Genomic DNA, 21,522 nt, shown 5'->3' with positions numbered 1-21,522 from the left:
TAGTGGGAGAGAAAAATAATATAAAATTAGTGAAAGTGGGGTTAATGGAGAGAAACTAATTAAATAATGAGTAATAGTGGGCCCTAACCAAATAAAGTGTTGTGAAAGGATCACAATGGTGATAAAATAAACATAATAATACTCTAGAAGGGGGGGTTGAATAGAGTATGGGCAATTTTCGCAAAACACAAAATATCAAGGTCTTAAGATTAGTTTCAAGGCGGAATAAACTAATCTCAGTTTTAAATTCAAGACTTTGAAAACTGTTTGTAAAGTAAAACGATTGCAAAACAAAATGTTAGAAGCGTTTGTTTGGATTTTGCTAGTTATATTTAAACAAAAACAAAAGCAAGAATAAAAGTAAAGACACATCAAATTGTTACGAAGTTCAGCACAAAGGCCTACGTCTCCGCCTAGGGTTGTTAAACCCGTAGGATTTTAAACCAAATTTTATTTCCTCCTTTAGAGCTCTAAAGCACCCTAGAAGATCTCACTATCTTCTCTCCGTAGCACCCCAGCTATACCTTAGACACTCAATTCCTAGAAATAAAAGCTAACAATCACTCAAAAACAACTTCGAGTATTATAATTTTACTACGAAGTGTATCACTCAAGATTACAATGTTTAGCACAAGTGTACACTCACGATTTTTCCCTCACTTTGAAATAATAAACAAAAACTATGATTGAATGAGAGAAATAACAACTCTTGATAGCACTAGGCTTCTGAATATTTCGGTGATCTTTTTCCAGCAAGTTTTCAAGCTATTTATAGAGCTGTAAGCTGATTTCAAACGTTGTAGGGCTAATTTCAAACATTTGAAAATCTTCAACAGAATTCCTTCAAAAATGCTTCTCCAAAACTTTCGGCTATTTGAAATTGAACGTTGCTAGCTGTTTTGATTCTGTTTCAACAATTATCTTTGAAGAGATTTATCTGCCAGCCTTATCCTGTGCAACAACAAGACTAACAACTTCCTTGAAACAAGGTTAGGTAGCACAAGATAAACTTTATTTTAAAATATGACTAAGAAATATATTTATCTTAATCATAACATATAGATAAAAAAAATCGAAATAAAAGATTAAATTATAAAAATAATAACTTGATTAAAATAATCAGAAACATTATTATTAAAATACTTATGCAAAAATAATCCAGTGTAGCAATTTTAATCCAGCATGCTTATTGGGCTTAACTTGCACATAACTAACAAGTTTAGTGGGTTTGACTTCCATCATTATAACGTTAGAATAAGTAACAAAAACTAGTATCAAGGTGGAGTCTTCATGTTGCATAATAAAACGAATGAAAAAGAAAATATTACAATTGATTTGAAATGAAGGGAGTACATATTGGACTGAAACAATGTAGGTGAAACATATCTACTTATCTTGAGTTGAGTTTAATTGGGTATAGTTTAAATTAGGTTGAAGTTAAGCATTAGTCTATGTTGGTCAGGGTTATTTCGGGTATCATGTTAATTTAAGTCATGTTCATAATAATACAGATCAAATTAAATCTCGATATCCATTGAGACGAGTAGCCTAGATGTCATGTTGGTTAAGTCGCTTGACAAGTTGCTATCAAATTAGATGTGAGTGTAGTACAATGTGTAGTTATCAAGTCCACATCAAATGCCGAGTTTCCTTTTGTTGGTTGGAGACCACAATCAGATCTTAAATTTGCGTGTTAAACCCGACGTTAGATAAAAATCAGATCAATTTATATCAATATCAAAAGCTCATATTATCAGACATGTCGCATACTCAATCAAGTTAGTTTCTTAGGCCGAATCACTTTTTACAACTCTACAGCCTAAAAAAAAGCCACAATAGCTAATCAATAACCAAGGCGTGATGGCCCGTTACCCGATATGGACATGTGTGTCCAATACCAGGGGAAAAACAGTAATTTGCTGCGTAAAAGCTTCACAGTAACTGGGCACTTGTTACTGCTGTAAAAACAAATTTATTTTCTCTCTCTACATTTTATTGCTGTAAAAAAAATTCTTCTTTTTCTCTCTATAAAAAAGAAGTCACCGGAAAACTTAGCAAAAGCCTAGCATAAACTCAGCGAAAATAGGTCGCGAAAACCTAGCGGCGAAGACAGTGTGCTCTGGAGAAGGATTCTCGGTAGTTTGGTAGTCTTTTCAGTAGAATTTTACTCGGTTCAATAGTTGTGCGCCGCAAGGAAGCAATTGTAAGGTGTGTGTGTTGAAGGTGTTCAAGGAAGCAATTGTAGGCTGATGTCAGGTAAACGAAAGTATTCTCGGTATTTTGGTAGTCTAAAAAGCAATTGTATAAGGAAATTGTTGTACGAAATTAGGGTTTTGTAAATTTTTGTCTTTGTTGCAGGTGGTAGAAGGGGTCGTGGAAGGGGTGGAAGTCGAAGGGATGGAAGAAGAGGTGGTCGATGTGCGGCGAAGGTTAGTGTTTCTTAATAAAGTAATTGTGTTTATGGCAAAAGTTTTGCTGTGTTGGTATGTTGTTTATTTTCAATTAGTTAAAGTGGTCGAATTGTGTGAAAATTGTTTAGCTAGGATAATGTAATTGTGTATATTATGTTGTATTACTACCTGAGTATCCTTTTGGGTGGTGTGATTATCCTTTTGGGTGGTATGATTATCCTTTTGGCTGGTATAACAGCCCATTAACAGGAGGGTCTCTTACTTGGTAATAGCAAGTCTAATACCAACCATAGTCGAATTGTGTTTGATTTAGGTCTAGTACCAACCATAGTCGAATTGTGTTTGATTTAGGTCTAGTACCAACCATAGTCGAATAGTGTTTGATTTAGGTTCTAGTGTGAATGTCTATGGTTTATTAATGGGCAAGCATCTCTATGGGAGATATTGTAGAGGTTATCTTGGTATCAGCCAGATACAGATAAATGGGCAAGGATCAGAATACTTTAAGTATGTATCTTTCATATTGGGTTGAAGGAATGTTATTGCAATGTTTTTAGGAATATGTTAAAGTTTAGTGTAGTGTTTATCTGATTGTAATTGTCCTGTGAATTTAAAATGTAGGATGATCAACAAATACATGATGAAGCTGTTGAGTCTGATGTTGATGATGATTCTGGTGGTAGGATTTTGCTGAAGGTAATCGTAACACACATTTATAAGTGTTGCATATTTTCGATTTCAATAAATGTTAGCGTTGTTGTGTTAATAATGATTTTTTTTTGGTTTAGGTATGTAAGAAACTTGATGATGCTCTGTATAGGGTGAGTTGTTAATTGGTTTTCACGCGTGTTTTGTATTTGGTTTGCCATTGTGTGTAGGAGGTGAATTTAGCTAATGTGTTTATGTGTAGGACAATACACTTAGTGAGGGTGGTAGGATGAAGCAATTAGGTAAAGCAACTAGGAGGAGCTGAAAAGGATAAAATTCGTCGATAATTTTTTGTGAAAAAAAAATAATAGTCATGGTGAATGGCAATTTCAGCCCTAATTGATTTGTCTTTGTTTATTATGTAATTGCAGCCTATAAATGTTAATTGTCGTGTGGAGAAATTTGGTATAATTATCAATGAATTCTATGAAAGAAAAAGGAAAATAGTGAAGGATATGGGATTTGCTGGTTGTATGTATTAGTTGATAGGCAGCTTTCGAGGGAGTTGGCTTATTGGCTTGCAACTAGGGCTGATGTGCCCTATAATTGCTTGATTACTTCCAACGGGAAAGAGTTTCCATTCGATCTTGTTTAAGTCCATTGGGTTCTTTGCATTCCTAAGGGGCCCTTGCCGGTTCCGAAGGAACTAGTTGATGATGAAGACATGGAACATTTTGTTCGAGGAGTGCGTAATCGATTAAGTTAAATTACCCCTATCCGTGTGAGTGGGATACCGAGGAAAAATTTAGTTGATGCAGTTGAAGCTCCACTTCAGGATGTGTATGAGTTTAAGGTTGCCTTTCTGCTACTAGTCCTAGCTAATATTCTGTATCCTACAACATCCCATAGGTTGTGCCCTAAGCTAATTCTAGCAGCAATTGCAACAAACGAGACGGAGTCCTATGAGTGGTGTACGTTAGTGATCGATAAACTTATGTACTCCATCAGTAGCTTTGCAAGGAGGTTTTAGCTTTGCAAGGAGGTTTTACTCAGACGGGTTTTGCCAAGAGATGTGGAGGGTGTACCATATTTCTTTTGTCTAGTCTTCTATTTATGTTACTTTGGTTTAAGGAATTTATGTTGTGGCTTTCTGGTATTGCAACCATACCATTTGTGGAGAGAAGCTGAAATTGTTATTAAATGTTAATACTTTTCTTGATTTGAGTGTCTGATTTTGCTTTTTCTGTGATTTGTTATGCAGATATTGTACCTTGATTGGTTGCGAAGGCCCCCTGTGAAGTGGGGAGTCCTTCCTAGGATGAAAGTTTGGACAGAAGTAAAGATCAACAAGGCTAAGAAGGCTGATCGCCATAGGGAAGGTGATTTTAGAAAGTTGGGGGTATGTTTGATGACTTGTTTGTGCTTGGTTTGTGTGATGACTTTTTTGTGTGATGACTGAGTTGTTTGTACCTAATATGTGTAGACTATCAATGTTTCATATGGTCGGCCACACGAACGAAGTGCCTTGGACGTTATACCGGGGAAGAGACGGGCTGTGGCTGCTGAGGTTTGTGACTGATTTTCGGAACTTTCGATTTGGTTGGGTAATACTATGGTGTAATGTATGTTCTGAAAAGAATAGGTTGTAGAAGCTTTATTGCAATCTGTGGATCTACAAGAGGAGGATGGTGAAGAGAACTTATCTGCACACAGGATGCAAAAAAGCGTCCAAAGAATGGGGATGGCTACTTTGGATGGAATAAGGCATCGGGTAACGTACAATTTTATGAATCCTGTTAAACGTATTCATGTTAGTAGCTGACCACTGTTTATCTTATGTTGGATGTGGCAGGGGCTTGTTCCTCTGACCTCTCTGTCAATGATTACATTTCAAGTGGTTTAATGTGTGGCAGCCCTTTTGTGAGTAATCAGTGGGAGAGAGAAGAGAGGCATAGGTAGGATATTTCGGAGAGGGAAGCAAAAGAGAGGTAGGAGAGGGAAGCAAAAGAGAAGCAAGAAAGAGAGGTAAAAGAACGGAAGGAGAGGGAGGTAAAAGAAAAATAGGATAGGGAGGCAAAAGAAAGCCAGGTGAGGCGGGAGAGGGAGGACAAAGAGAGGCAGGAGAGGGAGGAAAAGGATAGGCTGGAGAGACAATAAAAGGAAAGGAAAAAAAGGGAGGAAAAGGATAGGCTGGAGAGGGAGGACAAAGAGAGGCAGGAGAGAGAGGAAAAGCAGAGGCAAGAGAGAGAAATCCAGGAGAAGGAGTTAGAGAGGTTGGAAAAAGAGAGAGAGGAAAAGGAGAGGCAAGAGAGGGAGGAAAAGGAGAGGCAGGAGAGGGAAATCTAGGAGGAGTTGGAGAGGTTAGAGAAGGAGAGGGAGGAAAAAGAAAGGCAAGAGATGGAGGCAAAGGAAAGGGAGGAGAGGAAGGAAAAAGAAAGGCAGGAGAAGGAGGAAAAGGAGAGACAGGAGAGAGCAAGGTAGGAGAAGGAATTGAAGGAGAAGTTGGAGAAGGAGAGGCTAGAGAAGGAGATGCTACAGAACCTAGATAAGGAGACCTCTGACATACATGGTAGGTCCCCGGAAAACCAAATAATACGGGGACCACGGAGTCTAGAGAGAAGTGATGAATAGATACCGTTTAGCTCGGAAGATGAAGATGTTGAGACGTCGACGTCAATGAATTCTTTTGGTGAACGTAGTTGGCGAAAGCAGAAGAAAACAGCCACACCTAGGAAACTAGTACAAGGATATGTCACCAATTGGCGGCCTCGGAAGTATCGTAGATTCTGGCATTGTATCTTGGAGTATGTTAGGGTGAACACCAATTTCTCTCCGAGAAGGTAGCTCACAGAAATGTAAGTAGTGTTGTGCATAGTTTTCTCCTGAACATTATATTTGTCTTGTCCACTGAATAACACCTCATTAATTGTGAAATAAAATTTATTGGGGTAGGGATGAAGATCCTGTGATGCTACGTTGTGACGGACATCAAGCAACACTATCTACGTGTGCTGGCATAGCTTTGACTAGGGGCTAAGTTGGTGATCAGGTAAATAAATCTAGGTTTCATAAAATGGTCCATATACAGTTTGGTTTATTATAGTTACTAACTCAAGGTGATTGTAATGATAGTATATGCAGGTGTCTGCGAGGATGTATGAAAAGGTTTAGGCTAAGCGGTTTGAAGGTCGCAGCGGGCGATTTATCTTGGACCTCGCATTTGCGGTATGTGTTGGAAACTGAAGGCTTCAACTCAGTTTTGTGAGTATGTTTTGAGCACATCTGACTTTAGCTATTTTTGGCAGCTTCGTGTATTGCAAAGAAAGTCCCTAGAAGACCTCGACCGGACAACAAAAGTGTACATAAGGCAATTGTCGGGTTTATCTCCGAACCGGATTAATGTGGTAAAAGATTAGAGCCGTATGTTGTGTTGATTTTGTTTAGGAAATACTGAAGTGACCAAGTTTCGTACTGTTCATATTGTGTGTTTTTTCTTTTGTAGGTATTTATCCCCGTTGTTCTAAATAATCGTTGGTGATGTGTAGCCTTTTTTGTGAATCGGGAAGTGATTCTTGTGATGGATTCCATAGAGATGTACACGGCCGCAGATTTACACTCCATAAATGTCAAACGGCTGGTACTTTTTGGAGCTGTAATGTACCCTCGTTTTTTAGGATTAATGTGTCTGTGACCTCTTACATCTTCCAATTGTGTGTAGGCATATGCAATGGATCTTGTTTTCTAGCGTCTAGAACCTCAATGGCCCTTAGGAACTGTTGGGAGCTAGGTCACTACTTCCCTTAGAATGGATCAACAGGGCAATTTGTATGTGTCATTCCTTTAACTGAAACGTACATACGACCGCATGTTTCATCAAAATGTCCATATACATTGCTGACGTTGCATGTAATTCTATTACTCCCTAGCATAGATGTGGAGTGCATATACTAGCTGCCATCAAGCGGAACGCGAAGAGGCTCCTAACCGAACTTTCATTGGTTTGTTTTCATGACATATGAAAGAAGTGTCTTTGTTTTGATTATTACTAACCTGTTGTTGCCATTATTTATGATATTCTCTTTGCCATTCTTCTGAGAATCTGATTATAATGTTGAAAGATCGTGGCTCTTGTTTGAGGATTTGATGTGCGAATTCAATGAAGCACGACCTGATGTGTCGGACGCCGTTACGAAAAAGTAGCATTTTCTGATGATATGTATGTTAAACAGGTGGTGCTTGTTTTGGTGTAACTAAATGTTAGGACTTAACTTATGGATTTTCTCATGTAATGGTGATGGGTCTTAGTTTTGCAAACTGATGTACTGGCCTTTATATTTTGTGGTTTTATATTGATACATTGGACCATACGATGAATTGGCCTGCATTCGATGGGACCCTTCTTGTAAATTGGCCATTATTAGGTATGGCTTATGGGTCATTCATATGGACTTTTGAAGTATGAAAATAGCCAACTTCACATATCATTCATTTAACTGGTAATTAATTATAGGATTTTCATTTCAGTTGGAAACTTACATATCATTGAACTAATAAGTAAAATAGTTTAATTCACATACACAGCTTAATACAAAATTCTTAAATTCTAATTCAGTAGTTCTACTCTTTAATCAAAGCCACCCCTTAGTTCTACTCTTTAATCAAAGCTTCCCTTTTCCAATAATTTGGAGCTGTGGTGACATTCTTAAATTCACAATGCTTGCAGAAGCTTAGTATTGCCATACCACCACCAACACCTTTAGGGTCAGCGAAATAAATCATGTAAGGTTTTAACGCGACTGTAACCCATCCTGTGATCATGTTTGACACCCGTGTCTCGGCTAGCATCAACAAGTGTGGCTTGACGGCCTCTATTATGTGGGAAGCTTGAGTTGGAAAATTATCATGAGATATTCCCTTACAGTTCCACAATAGTATTCTATATTCTCTTGCACCTGTTTCGTACAAAGGGGCATTCACATTAAGCTTCATTGTGAAATTGCGCCTATCTCTCGCATCTTTAGTCACGTTACCGGAATTTAACTCAAAGGCTATGGTCTTTTGAATTCCATAACTCGTGACGAACAACTTCAGTACATGGCAAGAGCTATGGACTGTCGTTGAGTACTCCCCGAGCCTGGTCATAAATGGTGCTTTATCGATTAAGGTGGCGATCGGCTCGTTCAAGGATGACACTCTATCGAGTGTTGTTAACAAAGTACCAAGAGTTGTATTTCGAACTAACCACTCAAAGTACACCTTCAGTGGTTTAGGTAGTAATGCTAGATCACTCAAATCTGGAATGTGCAAAGGTAAGATGTCTCCACATTGTGACATTTGAACGATGTTGGTGGATGAAGGTTCTGCCTCTTGAGGATTTAAGATCAAATTCAACAACTCAATTTTTTTTTTTAAGGAATTTAAATTTTATCATGGTTTTGGATGAACTTGGGCACAAAATGACCCTAATTGATTTTGCTTTCTCGTAAGGAGAACGGAGTTTAAGCTGTTTTTTTTTATCTTGTGGGTTTTCATCATTAGGGATGGGATGAGAATTTCTTTCATGGTGATGATTAGGTGTTTTGATGAATTGCATAGCAGGTGCTACCTTATAAGGGGAAATACTTTACCGCTTTTTTTGGCGGGAAGTTTTCCAAGTCACCATTTCAATGTATACAATGTAAATAACAGTTTACATAGTAATGTCACGAACTTCGTCCCTTTGAACTTTCTCACAGTTTGCATATTAATATCACAGTTCGTACATTATAAATATTAGTTTTGGTTAGAAAATAATTGTATATTGTCAGAAAAATAACGTTCATGTAACATTATCACGAAGTAACGTTCATGTAACAGTATCACGAAGAAAATGACTATAATTTTAAATATAGTAGTTTTGGTTAGAAAATATTGTATATTTTATAAAATAAGAGTATGTTCTAAAAATAATGTGGAAAGAGGTGTTGACCTTTACTAGGCGTAGGGGTGTAGGTTGAGTTTGAGTAGACAACACGGGTACTGACATGAAAGGAAACCAAGAAAGAGATTCTTGTAAGTACATCTACTTTTCAAATCCTTTTGATAGTACTTCTTGTTGGAGATGCATCTTGATCTGGAACTTTTTTATGTACATCTTTTGTAGGTACTTTATGTTATCCTTTTCAAAATTAGGGTGTGTACTCAATTTTATATGTACTCAATTTTTATGTACTCAATTTTATATGTAGTTAATTTTTTATGTACTCAATTTTTAAAATTTTCACTTTAATATTATGTGTGTTAACTTGACATATTCAGCACTACTCTTAAACATTGTATAATAAAACATAAATGAAAATTAAAAATTTGGGAAACACAATTAAACACTCCATAATAAAACATACCATAACATTGTGAAAGGAATGGTGTCCTTCCAACAAGTGTATTATTCCGATAGAGGGTTCGGAATTATTAGAAAGCTAATTTTTCAGTGAGGTCAAGTGATCGGAATGCCTAAGTGGAGGCCGCTTCCGATCAATAATATTAATATATAATTAATATTACAACTTAATCTTGACTGAACCCTTCGGGTCGCACCCCAATCGAATAACTGATCCAAGACGACGAATCAACTCGAAGGGTTAGATGAGTCATTAGAGTATAACGAACAAAGACGTCGGATATCGAGCTTAGAGCGTCGAAACCGAGCGTCATAAGTCAAGTCGAATTGGAATACGACAAGACGAGAAATCAAGCAAGCGACAAGTACGAGCTAAGTCGTAGCCTCGCATTGGCCTAGCCATGCGAGTGCTAGGCTAGCCTAGGCCACCGCATGCATCGCAAGGCATGCCGTAGGCCAAGCATGCATATGCGTGCTAGGCTTGCTACCAAGCATGCTTGTGGGGCTGGAGTGGTGAGAGCGGATTAGATTAGATCGTTGGACTAACTATCCCTCTACCAAACAATATTTTTATACCTAAACCTACACCAGACAAGTCTAATGGTAAGTAAAGGGTCGATCCATAGAGACGGCTAAACTATTGTCAACACTACCGCCAACTAAGCTAGGTCAAAGGAGATATGAGGGGTAGATTAAAACAAAAGATGATAGCTAACTAACTACGGAATTAGAACCTAAGAAATAAGTCACTAGGGAAGGGGAATCAAGCATAATTAATGTGACAAGCACAAGCATAGCAATAAGCATGGACATTCGCAATAAAATGCAAGGGGCAACTCTTAATCATCTAGGTCTCTCCCAAGCACGCTATACAATTAAACACCCAATCTGGCCAAAGGCTCGTGATTAACTCAAGGGGTTCTCTTCTACCTAAATAGCTCTTTTCCAAGCAACTAAATAAGGTAGCAATTAAATTATGCATTCAATTAGCCAAAGTGAAAGCAAGCATTAACACACCTCAATGAGCACTTCCAAATCATCAAGAAATAACCATACACACCGATATACTAACACTAATCAAACGCAAACAAACACTATTGATTATCTAATCGGTCAAGTAGATGAAATTGGAGAATTGCCTAACAACCTAGGTCACTCTCGCACACACTAGGCCATTAGACTCTCAACCCCGCCAATGAGGTCGTGGTCAACCAAGCAACAAAATTCTTCTATTAAACTAGCTCACTCTTGCACAACTAGCATAGTAGCGATTAAATCATGATATCGATTGGCTAAAAAGACACCAAGCATTAAGCCCTTCATTCTTAGTTCAATACATCAACAATCTCTATCAAACCATCAATAAAGTGTTCATTTTGCACAATAATCAACAATCATCCCTAACCCTAGCTAGGAAACTAAACTAACATGACTAAATCAACAAGACAATGAAACTAACACAAACTAAACTAACATGAACAACTAACATTAACCAATAAAGAAGAACAATGAAGAAACTAAGAACAAGAGCAATGAAGAACAAGGGAAAAACAACGAAGAGGAATTATTGAAATAATCAACTACTCTAAACATTCAATAAACCAAAGAAAGCAATAAGTAAAGAAAGCAATAAAATTGAGATAGAGTTTAGAATGCTCATTGATGTATTGAAAAGGAATCCAAACAAATGTCACATTTTGCATCTTCAACCTCCCAATCCACCATTAAAGCTCTTCACTTTCTCTCTCTAAACTACTCTTAAACTAAATTACAAAACAAAGATTAAAACTAAATCTAAGTTCTAATCTAAGTGGTGAAATGATGGAGAAAGCAAAGGGGTTTCATCCCCTCAAGGAGGAGAGAAGACCCCAAAAACTCCCCTCCAAGTCTAAAGAAGGTCATGCTATTTAAATTACAAGAAGAGAAAGAAGAAAATCCGTTGAAAAAGACCCAGAAAGCCGCGCTCGCGGTAGCTACGCATCCTGGCAGTGTTGCGCAGATTTAGACGTCCATAACTTCTGTTCTAGAAGACTTCTTGGGGCGTGAAACATACCGTTGGAAAGCCCTTCAAGTCTAGTTTCCAACGCAATTTGAATCTCTTCAATCCAACGTGTAGATCAAAAGTTATGGTCGAAAGAGTAAGCAAGGGTCTGTCTGCTACGAACTTACGGATTTTCACTATTCCCTTCGCCGCGGCCCGTGGGTTATTGGGCCGCACCCGCGGGCCTTCTGGCCGTGTCCTCTCCAAGGCATCTCCAGATAACTTGGGGAGGTCTTTTGAGGCCTAGAGAGCCCTTTTAAAGGCCTCTTACATGGCTCCATAGCGCTTGACTTCTCGAGGCTCGTGAACGGCTTCCTGAACTTCGCTCTTCTCTCGACTTCCACCTTTCCGGACTACAAAACATAAGAAATATCCCAAAAGTAGTATAAATAGGCAAATAAGAGGGGATTACAAAGGAATTAGCGTAATGATTGGAAAAACGGGGAAAACCGAGCGAAATAGGCTTAAACAAGGGACAAGCATAGGGAAATGACATGGAATTGAGGTCTAAATAGTGGCATAAATGCCACTTATCATGGAGCACATGGCCGCACGCATGCTAGCACCTGGCGCGCGGTGCATGATAGCGTGCTAGTGTGCTGGGCCATGCACCCAGCCGCAAGCAATGCAGCAGCTAGGCTGCGCCTAGCACGAGCATCGCGTAGTCAGCAGCAGCATGCTATGCGTGCTTGTGTATGGGCTATGTGTGCTGGGCATCGCATAGCACTCGCACAACAACACACACAACGCATCACAGCAACAGCAGCCCGCAATGCGTGTGTGGCTTGCTTGCTGCGCGAATGCGATGGTAGGCTGGCCAAAGAGCCCAGCCTTGGTGCTAAGCGCCAGCTGGGCAGCCTTGGCGACAATGGCAGGCTGCCAGCCAGCCATGCATGAGGTCAGCATCTGGTCAATGGGGACCGGTCTTGGTGGCCTTGCTTGGGGAACAAGTGGTGCTTTGGTCCCCCTAGTGGTTCTCACCTACCCTTGCTCAACATATGCCACTTGGCGCTTGTTGATTGATTTGCATTTTAATTTGTTTTTGAATGAAAATACATTAAGCAAAATGCAATTCTCCCACATTGAAGGGAGATGGGAAATCAAGACTCTCTTCCCTATAAATACCCATGTTTTGGGTTTGGGGAAAAGCACTTGAGTTGAACTCAAGAAGGCATCTCCTTATAAGTGAGAAAACCTTTGAGATCGTAATATTCTAGTATTTTGTTGGTCTAGCCTCGACTAACCTTCGAGGTAGAGACCACTCTGGTCGGGTCGAGGGTGCGAGCCATCGGAGGCTTACGCACTTGCGAAGCTAGAGCTTTCAAGTAAGAGCTCGTAAGCGAGCGAAGCACGCGTCGAGGGTAAGATCGTCTTTTCTCTTTCTCTCTCTTTTGTTGTTTAGTTATGTGATTGCATGTTTAGTTAAATTAATTAGTCTGCGGGTCTTCGTTGGGTTTCATTCCGCGTAGTGTCGGACACTACGAAACTCAACAGCGGTATCGGAGCCGCGCTAATTTTAATTATTGTAACTAATAACTAATTAAGGTGATTTAAAATGGATTTAGATTTCCGGTTTTGCTTTCTAGTTAGATTAGAAGCTTGTTTTAATTAGTTTTTAATCTCTGTATTTATACTAATTTTGGCTAACGAACCCAGATTTCGACCCAAAAATAGTGAATTTTGGGTGGAATCGATGTTCTAAATCGTTTTTGTCCCTTTCAATGTCTGTCCAGAAGCCAAAATCCACCCAGAAACATGGTTTTTTGTTTTTGAAGAAAAAATTTAAATTTTTAAACCTTGATTAACTATGGCATGTTAAAGGTAAATTAAATGTATGGTGGCATCACTAATCTATTGCAATAATAAACCTTATTAAGCATGTTTATGAAGTCATATTTGGTGCTTAATTTGGTGAGCTCATTTTTCACATAAACTTGAATTCACAATTTTGCAAATCAATTGCTTTAAGTTTGAATGTTTAAGGTGAATTTCTAATTTTGAAGTCCCTTAAAAATATTAAAGAACCAATCTTTAATTGTTTATTTGGTTGGAACTTTACTTTCTAAATTCCATGTTGAACTAATTTTGGATTTAATCATTTTTGAGTTGATTAAAGTCTTAAATGTTCAAAACTTGTGATTGAAACTTAATTAATCTTCATATTGGAAGATGTAATTTTTCAAGTTTACACAAGTTATTGTTGGAAATTTTTCATTGGATGAATATGTTTATTTTTCCAACCCATCTAATTTTTTGTCAAATCTCATTATTAATTTATGTTTGATTAAATTAATTATGAGTATAGCCCTTTAATTTTGAAGCACCAAGATGAACCAAAAATAATTTAAAGAACGGTTCTTGAATATTTTGGTTTGTGCACTAAAATTGAATTTATTTAGGTTAGACTTATTTTATTTTCATTCTTGCTCAATGATGATTCTAAAATTAATTTAGAATCAAATTTTATGTCACACATATATCGGGATTAAATCCCGAGATAAAAGCATGCAAATCGAGGCAAGGATCGCCTAAGCACCACCAACGGCTAGACGGGCTGCTCATGCAGCCCACATTTGGCTGTCGAGGTGCGCATGGGGCTGTTCATGCCTCGAAAGGCTGTTGTTGTGTGGCGTGTTAGGCTAGGTGCATGCTTGGTGCTACACGCATGGTGCGGTGTGTGCGTGTTTGGTGCATCGAGGATGCATGGGTGATGCGCATGATGCTACGATAGGGGTGCGTTGGTGCTGCGATGTGTTGCTAGGCAACATAAGCTCGCATGATTTAGGACCTTTGAGGCCATGTCTTGTGTGTGTGCAAGTGCGCTGATATGGTTGGTGTAACGCAAAAGCGACATTGAAGTCACTCCCACATGCTTGGGCCACAAGCGGTTGTGCGGATGCGGCCACGCAAGGCACCTCGCGCTTTGGTGCTAAGCACTTGGGCATCATAAAGCATGGTTGGGCTATGCGTTTTGCGATTTTTGCCGTTTTAATTATTTCATTATTTTAACGAGGCTAGGCCTCAGTGTTGCCCGCACTTGCAAAATAATTGGCAAAATTTGGGTTAACCGGCTTAATTAATTGGATTAATTAAGTTGGATGCGGAATTTAGTGGGAGCTTCGTTAATTACTTGAGCTAATTTTATTGCGTTTTAATCACATAATCGGTTAACAACTTTGACTAGTTTTAATTAGGCGCGTTAATCGGATTAACCACCTAAGTTAGTTACTAGTTTGCGCGTGTTATGCATTGTTACTTGTTTTACGTTGTAAAATGCATGGGTCATTCACAAATAGTGAATGGATGACTGGAATGTATATTGTATCACAGGTTTTGTGAAAATGACAACTAGTGGGCCCGATTAGGATAGTGTATACGGACTGCGATCCATTATGTATTTTTTGTATATCTAAATATGGTCTGCGTACCGTTGCGTATTTTTGTACCTTAATAGTTAGATTAGTCCTCATCATAATAACTAGTAGTTGCATATTTGGTGGTGATGTCTCAAAGACGGCGACTTGAAGATTCAAGGGGTCATGCTAGTTGCCAAATGCATCTATTACTTATGTTTTATATATATATTATGTTTATATATGATTAAATTTTATGTTAGATGCATGTTTAGGATTTCAAATGTTACGATGATTAATTAAGTTCACTTAAATCAACCAACATAGAAACCCTAGGTCCCTATAATATTAAGCCAAATTTGTTTGCCATTCCAAGAACAACACTTACCGAACTAATGCGCGTAATGATGGGCTACGCCAAAGCGAGGCATCATTATTTCCCTTGGAACGTAAGGTATACGAGTTCGTCTTGGTTAAGCTCGACGATATCAGTAAGGAGTCCTTAGATGTCGTGGCAATGGAGATAAAACATCAAGAAAGCATTAGATGCGACGTTTTATCGAACCAAGAGTAGCTTAGAGCTATTAGCAATTGGATTGCTTACCTTAAAATATTAAGTGTTAACACAAGTCAAAGCATGCTTAATCACTTTTTGTTTTTTGGGATCTTGGAATCGTTTTATTCTCGACTAAAGGGACTAATATTAATGCGTGGATAAAACGCTCAATAAGATTGAAAATTTGCATGTATGCTTTAAATTTCAAACTTATTAGTTTTATGAATGGTTTTTCATTTCAAATTCTTTCAATTGTAGAAACATGTCTGCAAATAACTCAAACAACCAATTTTCATTACGCTCAATTCTCGACAAGGAGAAGTTGAGTGGGCCAAATTTTCTTGATTGGCAAAGGAACTTGCGTATTGTTCTCATGCAAGAGCAAAAGGAATACGTCCTTGATGAGGAAATGCCCGACGCTCCCAATGAGGAGGTCTCTCAGGTTGCCCTTAACCGATGGCAAACTGCTAATCGGGATGTCAAGTGCATCATGTTGTCCACTATGTCTCCGGACCTCCAAAAGACTTTCTTTGAAAAGGAGACGGCTTTTGAGGTCATTTCTGAACTTCAGAAGTTGTTCCAAGAGTAGGCCCGGACTGATAGGTTAGAAACCCATAGGCAAATCCTTAAGAGCAAGCTCAAGAAAGGAGAGCCAGACAGCCTACATGTACTTAAAATGATCGGATTATTTGAGAACATGGAAAGGCTTGACGCTGGGTATTCAACTGAGATGGATATTTACATCATTCTCCATTCGCTGCACAAAGGCTATGATCAGTTCAAGATGAACTATAATATGCACAGCATGGAGAAAACCCTCACCAAGCTTCATGAGATGTTGAAGCAAGCCGAGCAAACGCTCAAGGATGAGGGGAAGCATGACATGCTCATGATAAAAAAGGGCAAGCCATTCAAGCGCTCGGGCAAGAAGAGAAGCTTTAAAGGGAAAAAGAAGAGGAATTTTCTGCCTAAGTCTAGCGCTGCCAAGAGCCGCAAAGACAAAAAGGTACCCTCTTCTAAATCCGATTATGAATGCTTCTACTGCAAGGAGAAGGAACATTAAAAGCGGGATTGCCTCAAATTCAAGGAAGATAAGAAGAACAACACCGTTGCTTCTGTATCAGGTATTTTTGTTATAGACTTAAAATTCACTAGCAAAACATCATGGGGATTAGATACCAGATGTGGCTCACACCTTTGTTCCAATGCTCAAGGACTAAGGATAAGTAAGAGGCTAGAGAAGGGAGAGGTCGAGCTTTGGGTCGGCAATGGAGCCAAGATGTCAGCCGTATCCATTAGAAATCTCAGTTTTTCTTTGCCCTTTGGGCTTGTTTTAGAACTTGACAATTGTTATCATGTTCCAAGAGTTACCGAAAACATTATTTCAATTTCGACGTTGGACGCCAAAGGTTTTGAATTTCGGAGAAAAGACAATAGTTGTTGTTTGGGGGTTTATTATGTGTCCTGCGGGAGAGTTACAATTTCCTAGTATGCTCCTTCCTTCGCCTGTACCTGCACAAATAATGGAGACTCCTGATGGGGGGTGGGAGTTTTGCCTCCAAAGATCAAGTTAGAATCTTTCGTAAAGAGGTATAAAGAACAATAAATGCTTCTCGATTAGAGGGCGTTTTGCAATGGGTTTTGTGTTTGGTTGGTTGTTGGAATAGTTCTCGATCCCCATAAATGAGGTCTGCCCCTACTATTTATAGTAGGGGAGAACTGCACCTCAATTAGGGTACAATGGACACGTGTCACAAAGGGATTGGGCCTTTGCTGACCGTTGCAACTTTGACACGTGGCAGGCTTTTATAGGGCCACGTGTCTAGGGGTATTTTTACCCTAAACATCTTCCCCTCACAGGTGTGACGTGGCATAGCCACGTGTCACCTGTGATAGGCGTCAGAAGAATGGGAGGTGACGGTTCGCCTACTTCCCTCCTTTTTTTGAGTTTTTCAATTTTTAAGGCAGAAGGTGTTCATTCGCCTTCTGCCCCTCTCCTATAAATAGGAGACATCGCCTCTCTCCTCCACACTTTACAAAATTTTCAAAAAAAATTCTGAGAGCTCTGACACCGGCTGCTTAATTTCCTCAAGAATTCTTGCATCTGACATTTGTAGATCAATCACATCCGGCTACCGGTTGAGTATATTTTGCTCAATTTCAACAAGGTACCGGCTGCCCCTTTCTCTTCACTTTTAACTTCTGATTTTAAGGAACTTGACTGATTTTCCCATCCGGGTTACATGCTGCCTGGGGGGTCTTTAACCCATTTCCAAGTACTGAATTCACTCCCTCAGCCGGCATAGCTCCGTCTGAGGGGTCTTTAACCTTCAAAAATCATGCATTCAATGTACCCCCATCCGGTGAAACACCGCCTGGGGTACTTCTGAGCTTAATACCGCTAGGGTTACATTCTTCGATTTTTAATGAATTTAATATCTACGCTACCTCAGCCGGAGCATTCCGTCTGAGGTGTCTTCAAAATCTTTTCAAGTTGCATTCAATATACCCCCATCCGGTGATTCACCGTTTGGGCCCTGTTTGAGCAATCTCTGTTCTTTTCAAAACAGGTTCCACTATACCCTCATCCGGAATTAACCGTCTGGGGTATCTTTGAGTGACCTTGGTAACTTTTTTAGTGCCTATAACCGGCATCCATACCGGTTGTGGTGCTTTCAATCTTTTTTAATCTTTTCTTTGCAAGATATTCAGCCGGTGATACTCCGCCTGGGGCATCTCTAGGTTTATTTGACAAAAAATGTCCTCAGACCCTTAGCCGGTTTTAATACCGCCTGGGTGGCTTTTAAGCAATTTTCATTTTGATCCAATGGCCCTCATCCGACTGGTCACCGTTTGGGGGACCTTTGAAATCTTTTCATGGAAGACCGTCTGTGCTACCTTTTCCTGATTTCTCCTTAAATCTGCTTGATCTAATTCTTCTTTCTTATTTCAGCTTTGTACACATCCGCCTATGGTGACTTCAAGCCACTTTCAACTTTGACGGTTGTATCCAACAAGCTTCACATTCTAAGGTACCGTCTGTACCCTTTGCAATTCTTTTCCCTTTAATTTCCGGTTGTGCATATAGAGTTAGGATATGGACTCCACCAATATAAACACGGCACAGCCTACGACAGTGGTCACCCGGTCACCAGGGACGGCTGAGTCTAGGACTGGGACTACCGTCTGGGGGTTCTTGGGCCAACCTTCACCTACTTTGAATTCAACCGTTTATGTTCATGTTCAGGACAGAATGACCCGGATTAGACGGACGGAAGTAGACCCTGATTACAAGTCCGATGATGCAGCCATTGATCCGGCTGACCCTTTAAACGAAGAGCAGACTGAGGAACCGTATGAAAGAGTTCCAAATGAGGATTTTCCACAAGACTCCCCGAGTGTACCTAGCACACCGGGTGATAGCATTTTGGGTAGCTCTGGTTCTAATGCCAAGGAATCCGGCGAAGGTTTAGATGATGAGGAGTCCGACTCTGATAAGGAGTCTCCTGAAGCAGCTGCGCCTATTGATGAGGAAGCCTATAAGTGGCCGGCTATAGGTGACCCTACCGACATGACTATGACCGCCAGGGATGTGGTTACTTTAAACGTAACACTCCGTGCTTTTTTGAAGAAGAAGCCGGTAGGGGACGATTGGGTAGTGGTAGTACCGCTTGTAGAGGCAAGCGTCGTTTGGACCGACGATGTGGAAATGCCGATAACTACTTCGCTTTTACGAGGCGGCATTCAAAGCCGGCCTCCGGTTCCCCCTTCATCACTGCATAAAAGCCATACTAAGGGGGTATGACTTGGGTGTATGGCAGTTGACCCCTAACTCATGGGTCAACATTTTGGGATACATTGCCGCCTGCGAGTTGCAGGAGGTTGAGCCCAGCTGTGAGGCATTTGCTCATATGCATTACCTCAGCCGGGCGCCGGGTGGATGGAATGCATGGTATACTTTAACAACCCATCCGGACTATATGATGACCCTGGACAAGCCGTCCAAGTGAAGCTGTTGGAAGAGCAAATTTTACGTTGTTTCTTCCCCAACTCCACAGCTAAACCGCCGGCTGCGCAGATATAATAAGCACCCGGCTTTGCTCGGGAAAAAATGTGCTCTCCCAAAAGTGTCGGCTGAGGCATGGGATCAGATAATGGAGAGAGGTCTTTTTCTTAAGACGACCTCCCAGATGGATGATGGGAGCGACATTATTGTTCCCAAATTCTGGGTTCCCCATCCGGAATGGTTTAAAGATGAAGCCTTCCTGTCCCTTTGTAATCTTAGTACAATGTTTACCAAGGGTAGGTTGCTGAATGACCTAGCATCTGCCGTTTGCGTATGTTTATCAGTATTTTAACCCAGTACAATGTTTACTAAGGGTAGGTTGCTGAATGACCTAGCATCTGCCGTCTGCGTATGTTTATCAGTATTTTAACCCTGTCTTTTGTCTTTTTGCAAAGTTGCCAAAGGAATGGTGCCTCCAAAAAAGACTCCAGCCACTTCTGCTATTCTTCTAAGGAAGAAGCAGATAGAGGAGAAGAAGGCGGCGCTGGCCGCCAAAAATGTCAAGGTAGTCTGCCTTTGCCCTTTTTTTTTTATGCCGGATGTGATATACTTGAAGTAAATGATATCTAACCAGTTGTAATGTGTTTGATTGATTTCAGCTAGGAGCCAAATCATGCCTTGCTCTTTAGCGAGCATACACAAAAAGCTGGCTAGAAACATACCTCAGCCGACTGCTAAAACACCAAGGCTGGCTGCTCCCGCCCCGGCTGCTGCGGCTTCAAAGAAAACGCCTGACAATGATAGGCCAACAACTGCAGGAAAGAGCCTGCAAGCCATTCCCCACTTCGAAATGGTAGTTGAGGAATTGAGGCCGGTGACTTCGGCTGATCTGATCTGGAAGGGCTCTGATCCAAATGCGGCTAGCGAGGCTTTGACCCCACAGTCCAAAAAAGGTAAAACCTCTGCCTTTGATCCCCCCTGGCCACTTGGGCATATGAGAGTTAAAACCCAAGCAAGCCAATCCGGGGATTCCTCAAGCTACCGTCAGAATATTGGCGGAGCATATGCCCAGCATTTGACGGATAACTCTATACTTGCAGATTCATCCTCCAGCCAGCCCAATTACAACCAATATGCGAAGAGGATGCTTAAGACTCTGACCCGCTCTGAGAAGGCGGCGGTGCCGGCTGTGCACCAGGTGAACCCTGACCGCATCAACTCCCTTCTAGCTGAGGTAATCGACCGGATGGCCTATGCTTGTGCAATGATCTTGATTTGCCGGACAAATGATAATAATTTTCCAATTTTTCTAACACTTTTTCCGACTGATGTCGCAGATGATTCTGAGAGTTGATGGGCTCCAAGTCCCCTTGCGTAAAAAGCAAGAGGAGGTAAGGGACGCTCAGAAACGTGCATCTGAGCTGATTGACGTTTCCTAATTCAATGCTTTTAAATATGACTTGGAGACTAAACAGAGGGAGTTGGAACAGAAGGAATTGCTGAAGATAGCTGTTTCAGCTGGGGAGGCGGCAAAGAAGAAGGTAGACGAGCATGAGCAAAAAGTCAAGGACCTTCAGGCTGATCTCAAGGCTCTGGATGGAGTGGACAAAGAGAATACCGACCTCCGCTGGGAGAACAGTCGGCTGAAAGATGAGCTTGCTTCAAATCAGGTGGCTCATAAAGAAGAGCCGGAGAAGAAACAGATCCGCCTGATTGAAGAGAATGAGGCCGACTGCGAGGAGCGTATGAAGCTGGCTTGGAGTCTCATTCATCCGGACTATGAGTTCGAATACTTCAACCTCCGGTACCTGTATGCTTCTGAAGTATACGAGGCTAAGGTACTCGGCACTGACCCTCCTCCCCCTTTTGAGGAGTGGGCCGAGCAAGGTGTGGAGAATCAGCCGAATGATGAACATCAGGAGGCTCTAACTGAAGACCAGCCGGAAACAGTGGTGGAGCAGTCGGCTGAAGTTCCAACTGAACAAGCTCATCAACCGGAACAACAGCAACCATAGCAGCAACAGCAACAACCATAAACAATTTTTTCTTTCCTTTCTTTTCTAACCGGCCTGCGAGCCGTGTATGTTTCTGTACTTTCCCCGGACATGGGTCCGGTAACATTTCTATT

At 40.5% G+C, this 21,522-nt stretch overlaps 1 protein-coding gene across 2 annotated transcripts; it reads left to right on the top strand.

Annotated features, from left to right (window-relative positions):
* Window positions 1–1,721: 1,721 nt before the first annotated feature.
* Window positions 1,722–5,363, top strand: LOC110685241. 2 transcript variants are annotated; one of them, XM_021861732.1, is made up of 8 exons: window positions 1,722–2,256; window positions 2,359–2,429; window positions 3,033–3,107; window positions 3,200–3,232; window positions 4,321–4,458; window positions 4,543–4,626; window positions 4,702–4,830; window positions 4,912–5,363. In XM_021861732.1, the coding sequence occupies exons 1-8, from the start codon at window positions 2,250–2,252 to the stop codon at window positions 4,960–4,962; spliced, it is 588 nt and encodes a 195-aa protein (XP_021717424.1). In that variant the 5' UTR covers window positions 1,722–2,249; the 3' UTR covers window positions 4,963–5,363. The 2 variants fall into 2 exon arrangements, with proteins under 2 accessions (XP_021717424.1, XP_021717425.1); XM_021861733.1 differs by lacking the exon at window positions 3,200–3,232 and having other exon boundaries at window positions 1,723–2,256.
* Window positions 5,364–21,522: the final 16,159 nt, after the last annotated feature.

This window comes from Chenopodium quinoa, unplaced genomic scaffold (genome assembly GCF_001683475.1).
Source record: "Chenopodium quinoa cultivar QQ74 unplaced genomic scaffold, ASM168347v1, whole genome shotgun sequence".
Taxonomy (NCBI): domain Eukaryota; kingdom Viridiplantae; phylum Streptophyta; class Magnoliopsida; order Caryophyllales; family Amaranthaceae; genus Chenopodium; species Chenopodium quinoa.
The sequence above is the reverse complement of the archived record's forward strand: the minus strand, read 5'-3'. Positions and strand labels throughout refer to the sequence as shown.

Bases quoted from the DNA above. Each gene is read 5' to 3' on its own strand.
- LOC110685241 (XM_021861732.1), top strand. The intron at 2,430-3,032 runs GTTAGTGTTTCT...TTTAAAATGTAG, and splicing joins GTGGTCGATGTGCGGCGAAG to GATGATCAACAAATACATGA. The intron at 3,233-4,320 runs GTGAGTTGTTAA...TTTGTTATGCAG, and splicing joins TTGATGATGCTCTGTATAGG to ATATTGTACCTTGATTGGTT.